Genomic DNA, 8,363 nt, shown 5'->3' with positions numbered 1-8,363 from the left:
CTAAGTAAGGTATTTCCACCTTTCTGCTCCCTGCTAAAATTAACAAAGTATTGCTTGTGTTGGAAGCATAAATGAACATAGATGTGAACCACAAGAAAACAGGCAGAAATGTGGTGCTCTCTGCTTGTTCCCAGTTTTGRCTGGATGTGAGTACTTTGGCCTAAACCCTATAGATGTACCTTGATGTCAGATCTTCTTGTAAACAGAGACCAATGGTCCTATCCTATTACAGAGACAGATTTTGTCAAAGGTCAAAGTACAGAATGAGGACAGTGTATAGAAAGACAACTCTGAAGCCTGTTTTTCAGAAATAAATGGCTCTGTCACCAGGTTGAATCTCAGTGACAATAACTATTTTTTGCATTTAGYATTGTGAAGAGACAAAGTGCAGAGCATTGAGAGCCTTGGCCATTTTAAGAATACCTGTGCTGTGTGCTAGAAGTAGTGCACAAGTGATAACTGTCTTCATTTCTAGTCCTTATTCAGCCATTCAAATTATATATTCACCTTTGAGTGGCCCCTGTTCCTCCTCCAGAAGCACTTGTGCATGCACAGGTGCATGCTTGTACACAGAATGTGCATGCACAGGTGCACGCTTGTACACTCTTGTATTGCTGGAATATTCCTTACTCTTTCTGTTACAGTTAAGACTTATTTGGGGATAAGAAAGGATAAAATCTTTTCAACAGATACTTGGTTGCTAGGGCAAGGGAAAGTGGAAGAATCCACGTCCCTCCTCCTTAATGGAAATTAAGAGCTACTGTGGTATTAAGTCATTGAGCTGTCAGTGAGGCTGTTCTTTGATGGCTGACAGAGTGGAGGAATGAGGTTTTATCCAGCCAGTCTTTTATTCTTTCTAAATCCTCTGAGTGCCTGTCACAGTGAAGCATCTATCTAAAGTGGTGCTGTCAAAGTCGAAACTCATTCTCTTAGTGGTTCTTCCTTTCAAAAAAGAAAAAAAAAAAAGCCCACAAACAACCCCCCCACACACACACCTTCAGTAAAAACTCCAGTTTCTTTCAGCTCTTTACTACTTGTGTTCCCTTCCTAAGAAGAGTTTCTTCTTTCATAGTTTTTGCAGCTGTGAAGATACTTAATAGTCTTGAATGCTTTTGCCTTTTGAGGTGGGAGAGGAAGAGGGAACGAGAAGAGAACTGTGGTGACCGAGCAATCTGTTATGAGGGCTTGGAGAACACTAATCTTTTGTGAATGACACATGAAGAGTGCTGTAGTTGTAGGATCTGTGAGGATTTACTTATACAAAATGTGGGTTATGGCCTCCATTATTAATCTATGACTTGGCTGCGGAGGAGGARTTGTGTGTATTTTTTTTTTCTTTTGCCTTACCCATATGGAGAATCTGCAAAAATCTACGCTTTTGATCATTGGTAGTACGTACTATGATCTTGGGTAATAGCGCTCTCATGCTTCTGTGTTATCTAATTCTGCAAAACCCCAGTGATTTAGACACACTAGTGTCTGGTCTGGGTTAATGCTGTCATTCTTGCTAGGTGCAAGGACACTGCATGCATAATACTAATGATAAGCGATCTTTTCTTCAAGTTGACGTAGCAGCAACCACATTGCTTAAATAGAATTGTTTCTGCCCTATGCACCTGTGAAGACCAGAAGTGTATATGTGCACACATGTTAGCGCAGCAGTTCTATTAAGATGTTTTATTATCTCAGCTCATTGGTGATCTAAGTCTTAGTTTTAGCTTTGGGTTGCCTTCTGTGTCCCAATTACAATTTCAGTTAATTGTTTCTAGGAGGGCAAAATGCCAAGTAAAACAAAGCAAGAATTAAATATAGAGCACAGAATACATTTATAACAAAATCCACGTGATGAGTATTGGCCAAAGGCTAGTCCAAAGGCAAGTCTTTTTTTTTTTTTTTTTTTTTGTTCCAAAAAACAGTAGACAGCAAGACAGAAGAATATTTTTACACTAGCAAATAACCATATATTTCCTTTGTGCTGAGGGATTCTTGCCATAATCTTTTTCCTTTACTATCTCTGTAGTCTGAGGAAAAAATAGTCACGCTGGCTGCCTTATCACTTTTGGGCTTTGGACAATGAGCTGTTTCAGCTTGAAATACAACAGCCTGTTTCTTTAACCCATAAGTTTCAGTTACTCCCTTTGAAGCCTGAGGGATTTCAACCTCAAGTACAGCACATACTTCACTTTCAAACTGTAAGGCTCTTATGATATATGCATCTTTGACTGTTAACCAACTTTGTATTTATTATGATACCTGTTGAATTTACTGTGCCATGTTGTTGGTGCTGCTTGTTGCTAGTGCCAATGATGGCGTTGATGACCCCTGCATTTTTKTTTGTTTGTTTGTTTTTAAGTTCGTGTGTTTTATAGAGAGACAATGCAATAAATGCGGGGGGGAGGGGGGAAGGCATTTCGAGATGGGAGATGATGGGGATTTCTCTCTTACCCTGGAGAGAAAATGAGGAAATAAGATGTCTCTCGTCAGGCTGAAGCTAGAGAATAACAGGTCTTTTGTTGATGCAGGCTGCGTTGGGCATTTGGATGGGTCCAGAAGATGACTGGATGTTGAAAATGAAGCTGTGGTCTGAGTTCTCGGAGCCAGGCCTAGAGAAGGGAGTGATTTTGTTCAATTTGCTTGCTTTGTCCTGACTTCTGAAATGCTCTGACTAGATGGGAAAAAAATATTCCGTTTGGAAATGCAGGCCTAGAGGGACTTGCTTCAGGCTTGCCTGGTGCAGATCTGAGAGYCTGAGTTGAAGTTCACAGTCTGCTGGTCTTGCCAGAAAACTGTATGTTCTGGTATTTGGTTTTTAGCTCACGTGCTCTTATAGACTGGGTGGTAGCAGCATTCTTATTTATTTCTATTAACCTCTGCTACATACTCCTGCGTTGTAACTTCCAACCTCTTTCTTCTGGGTTTCCTCCTCTGCAGAGCCAGATTATGAAGTATTTTTGAATGCTTCTAAAACACCTAAATTCTCTGATGACCCTACTGAGCTTGAATGCAGAATCACAAATGCACAGGACTCAGAAGCAAACATCCGCTTCACAGTTTCGTGGTATTACAGACTGAATTTACGCAGTGATGATGTGGTGACAGAGGAACTTCTAGCCACGATGGATGCAGACTGGACTCTATTGCCTGGGGACAGGAGCAGAGAACGGACTCGGAATGGGGAAATAATCTTCTCTAAGAAAGCTGTTGACACCTTCAGTTTACGAATCCAGTGGACTTCGGAAAGTGACAGAGGGGATTATTTCTGTGTCATCTCTGCATGGACTAGGCACCGCAACAACAGCTGGGTAAAGAGCAAAGATGTGTCTTCTGCACCTGTCAGCATTTTTTGGGCCACACAAGGTAGGAACTCTGCACCTGTTGACTGAAAGACCTGGATGGCTAAGGTAGTTTTCTCTTGAGTGGCCMCTGTCAGCTGGGAGCCTGATAATGGGCTTTGGAAATGTGTTTCTGCTTTATGAAAAGGAGGGAAAAAAAAGTTATTGCCTCTTGTAAAGGTAATCATTTGTGAAAGGAAATAACTACTTAAAAGTACTAACTAGTTTTATGCAACAGTTTTAGAGAGGAAGTGAAAAAACGTCCATCAATCATATTGTACCGAGACTTCCAGAAGCCAGGTTGTCACTGTGGCAAGGGTGGCATCCAGCAGCAATGCTGAGGTCACTGCTCCCTTTCATGGCTTGGGCTGTTCTAGTCTCCCCAGGAAACCTCCTGTTGCTAGCAACAGCATTTTCTTGGGGTGAGAAGGGAAATGTCACTTGCATCAAGGCTTCTCTGGCTACCAGTTTGATAGTTGTCTCCTCTCTTATACTTTATATTTATAGGCCCATGTTTAGAAAGTATTATTGAGGAAATTTATGGGCACAGCAGTACCAGACTATCAAAAAAAAAAAAAAAAGTGGCAGACAAAAGTCATTTAGTGCTTAGCTCTTCTCTGGATCTTTTTTTAGGAAGACGTGCACTAGCTCTAATCAGTATCTAAACTCTCTGTGGGACTATGTTTTATGAGCTAAATAAAGTTACCTGAATCACTTAAGGCTGACATATAAGCTAGATGGCCTGTAGAGCAAAGCAGTATGTTTTTTGCTTAAGTGTGAGATCATGCAAGAGGCTTTGTTGGATGTGAAAAGAAGGAATAGGATAACTGAAGTTGTTGCATCTTCAGCAAAAACCCTGCTCTTAGCTAAGATGTATTTGTCCCCCGATAGATCTCTTTAAACAGTCTAGCTCAAGCAGCCATGAACAAGGAGGACTATGTTTCAAAGAYAGCTAGTCTGATATCAGTTTAAAGTTGTTCAGGGATTATCCCTAGAGATGTCTCAAAATGAACTGGAGAATTTCTGCTGTGGTTCTGCTCCAGAGGRAAGAGGGGGTGGTGGGTTACTTCCTCCAAACTCCCTTTATCCCCAGACCAAGTGTGGTCCTCAAAGGTTGTTGTTTTGCTGGCTAGCTTCTCCAGCAGGAATGCGATCTCTCATTAAGGCTGAATGCTGGTCACAATTAGTTCTGTTGTTATGCTGCAACACGGAGCGCGTGTGCATGTGCATGCGCGCGTAATGGATCATTACCTTTGCAGCTAGAGAAACCAGCTGGAGTTCAAAAGTCTGCCTGTGTTGACATTTCTGAGGGCAAACAAACCATGACAGGTGTGAACATTCCCATGTTTCTAGTTTTCTTCCAAATACGCTACTAATTTTGCAACTCTGAAATGCAAATGTAAATGTTATAGTCCCCAGGCTGAAAAGTACATTTTTTTTGCAAAACTTGAGTTAGGAGATTTRTGATGTGAAAGCCAGATGTCCTGTAAACACCTTTCCTCTCCTGAAAAAACATATGTACAGGAGGAAAATGTTCAGGTTTGTTGTTCTCCCTTCTTTTCTGTCCCGCATCTACCCCTATTCAGCGATCTAGGTGCCCCGACCCTTGCCCACGCCATGTCTTCCTCCGCACGGCCTCTCCCCTGCCCRTTCGTGCAAGGCGCAGGCTCTGCTGCGAGCTAGTGCAGTAGCCAGTAGCTATGAAGGAGTTAATCTGCTCTGCCTCTGCTCTCTGACTGTTGTTTTGACAAGCATCTCTGGTGATTTGAGTCCCTAACTGCTCCCAAGGCTTATGAAAGCAAGCAGCCAGGCTCCCACGTGTTTGCCTAAGGGGAGAACCCAAATTTGCCTGTTCCTTGCATAGCTGGTGCTTGCRTAGAGGCTTTTCTTCAAATTGTTTCATTATTAGGGACCTCTGTGTTAACTTTAGAGCAGTAGTGGGGGAACTTGAGAAGGTAGCTTTATCTGAGGTTTTCAGGAAAGGGGAGACATGAGTTTGCATCTGTGGGTTGGTCTGTACAGAGAGGGATACGCAGGATGAGGACGCCTTTGCTTGAAATGTAAATGCCATRTGAAGATGTTGGAGCCCTGTTTGCTTGTGTATAATAACTTGCATGGTTGACCACTCTGAGGCTTTTTATTCCCRTTTTCATTCTGTTGAGACTGATAAAATTCATGTCTTTCTGCTTACTCAGCTTTGCAAATACAGCCACTCACCATCATGCATCTCAGTTACTTTATGAGATGGTCTACTTAATTTCTTTGCTTCTTCTACTCTTACTTCTACTTCTTTCATCCAGAGGTGACAAAAGAAATGTCCTTATCTAATTCCCAAAATGAAAAGCATCAATTATGCTCTTATTTTTAGCTTAATTGCTGATTGGAACTTTTACTTTAAAAGGGGTAAAGGAAAGGAGGAAGCCTTTTTTTGAGTGGTTCTTTAGATCATTTTGAACCCAGAATAAATTTGGTGTGTTAAGATAGTTTTGTTTTATTCATTAATTTGAGTGTGAATGCTGTCTGCACTTAAAGCAGTTGCTGTTTGCAGGGAAGTGCAGAATTGATGCTTGTTTCTTAAATTAGTGTTGTCAGCTTTGGATCTGCATGCAAGTCCTCACAAAAGAGAACATAATCTTTCAATTAAATCTCCATATTCTAAAGATACTATTATTTGTGTTTTTGTTAATAGTTCTGTTTTTAATTTACAAAAATAATTATATTTAGCATAATGTCAGTTATCCTAAATGRTTGCCCAGGTGATTGTGTTAAGGTTAGTGGAGAGCAAGGGTGCCTCTTTCAGAAAGCTCTGAGATTAGAGAACAAGTGATACTACTTCCAYCTATTTGCCTTAACAATTTTTAGTGCATGATAGATACACCATTCTGTAATGCAGGCATGYATTTTTGCTTGAGTGAAGAAATTCCCATGCCCATGGCACAGAATGGTCTCCYGTATGTGCCAGTTTGGGTGTAGGAAGGAAAAAGTGTGTTAACTAGGTGTGCAAGGCCCCAGCCAGGGGCTGTTGGCTTGTCATGCCCACAGCTGCAGGAAGATGAAGCGTTTATACTTTCTGCTTAGCAGCTTAGCTGATCAGTGAAGGTGGCATACTTGTACATGCACTGCAGTGGGAAAAGCAGTTGCTTCTTATATAGATGTATCGGACTAGTTTTCCTGTAAATAGCTTAGGGTACCCGTAACATTGAAGATCTAGCAGTACAGGCCTTACTATGCCTGCTCTGTCTTCAGGATTTTTGGTATTTGACCTACTGGGGCTACAATTGCACCTCAGGGTGTTGTGTAGCCCCATTTTYCTATGAAGGCAAAACTGCCATTACCTTAATGTCTGTTGCATTCCTTGTACTTTCAATCTAGTTAGTGCACTGGAGGATGAGGAAGCCTTTATGAATATTGCGATGGTATCGCTTGAGGCTGCTGAAGAGATGTTAGGATCTAAGATTGTTAGTCATGGCCGTTGTGCTCATTATCAGACTGGAGTCAGTGGAATACAGGGAAGGCATTTGTTTCTAAAGCCTCCTGGCCCTGTAGCTGTTAGGCTTTTCTAGCAAACTGGCTGGTTTAGATTTGGTGAAAAGTGTTTTCAGCCTTTACCCAGGAAGCACACTTTATACTCATTCCAAAACTCCTGAAGCTCTCTTTGCAGTAGAGAGCAACAGGAGAGTAATAGTGGAGCTTATCAACTTGGAGTGGCCAGTGATGGAAGGCAGAAGCATACACTGCTAGGCTCCAAAGCATAGTTTATTACTCAAATTTTATCTGAATTATTTGGCTAGGATTTCTTTTGCTGTTTACCTTCTGTTGTGGAATAGCACTCAAACAGATTTTAAGCTTTGGGTGTGGTTTACTTGTGATTTCTCCCACTGCCCCTTTCCAACATAAACTGTACAGATTGCAGGGTTCTGCATCATACAGGCAGGAGTGTGCTTTTCATTCATGGCGATTTAAGAGAAAGAGGCAAGATTGTGCATGGAATTGCAGTGTGTGTGTTTAGAGCCAAACCTGCAAAGCAGCATTCAAGACTCGGGGAATTTAACTCTTGCTTTCTTGGCCAATCTGCGAAGATCAGAAATGAAATCTCAAGTTGTAATTCTTGGAAGAAAATGGTGTTCTTTGACCTCTGGCCCATCCCTTGCTAAAAGATCAGATGTGTAGTACTTGTTAATTTATGAAACATGAAGAAACTCTCCTTTCCACTTAGTATTTCTCACAGAATACTGTTATTTCTAACTTAAGTTCTAAATGCTTTTGCCTTTCTCTTTGCTGTATCTGCACTGTTATGCAGAGACAACTGCATGCTTTCTTAGGTAATAGTGATGGAGTTCTTATTGCCTTTCTTCTGCTCCTACTGAAAGAGAACAGTTTTGGAGCAGAACTGTATGYCTGGAATGGTGATGCAGACTTTTGTAGTTAATAGGGTATGAAGATTTTTCAGTTTAAAGATCAGTATTGGACATCTAGTATTGGAGCTTCAGAATCTTTTGTTTATTAAACTTTCAACAATGAACATTGCAGTACCTGTGTGTGTGGGTGCTGTTCTTTGTGGGTGCCATCTCTCTTGCTCTGCATTTCTWATGTTCTCATAGGTGGTCAAGATGCTCTTGACTTCTACAGTATTCATCCAACATACAATGGTCTATTTTATTTTTTAAGGTAGAAAAATCATTTGAGAAGACTCCAAGGATTTTCTCTCTGCTCTGCATCCTAATTTCTATCCCTCTTTGAATTCAGTCAGTGTTCTCCAGCTGCATCTCTGGTCCTCAGATGCTCTTTTCCACAAACTCTTCAGATGGCATTGCTGCTACTACATGCTACCACAACCATTTTCTCCTTTGTATCTAACAAAAATAATCAGTAGAACTAGCATTTTTTTCTTGACTTCAAATGGGAAGTTAAGAGAAGACTTCTGAGGACAAACTCTGGTCGGTCTAGTCTTTTGGGGGGCCAAGGCACACTCTCCTCTGCTTATTGCTGCCTGACTTCTGGCTCTGAATAGTGGGGCATTTGAAGCCCCAG

The 8,363-nt window shown here is 41.3% G+C and overlaps 1 protein-coding gene across 1 annotated transcript in view; it reads left to right on the top strand.

Annotated features, from left to right (window-relative positions):
• Window positions 1–8,363, top strand: part of PTGFRN (prostaglandin F2 receptor inhibitor) — a 42,060-nt gene that overhangs the window by 7,117 nt on the left and 26,580 nt on the right. The window contains exon 5 of the mRNA XM_085323050.1: window positions 2,932–3,357. Within this exon, the coding sequence (XP_085179176.1) occupies window positions 2,932–3,357 (426 nt within the window). The remainder of the gene's footprint in view (window positions 1–2,931; window positions 3,358–8,363) is intronic.

The sequence above is a fragment of the Rhea americana genome, unplaced genomic scaffold (assembly GCF_003343005.1).
Source record: "Rhea americana isolate MKP2758 unplaced genomic scaffold, rheAme1 scaffold_81, whole genome shotgun sequence".
NCBI classification, from domain to species: Eukaryota; Metazoa; Chordata; class Aves; order Rheiformes; family Rheidae; genus Rhea; species Rhea americana.
The sequence above is the reverse complement of the archived record's forward strand: the minus strand, read 5'-3'. Positions and strand labels throughout refer to the sequence as shown.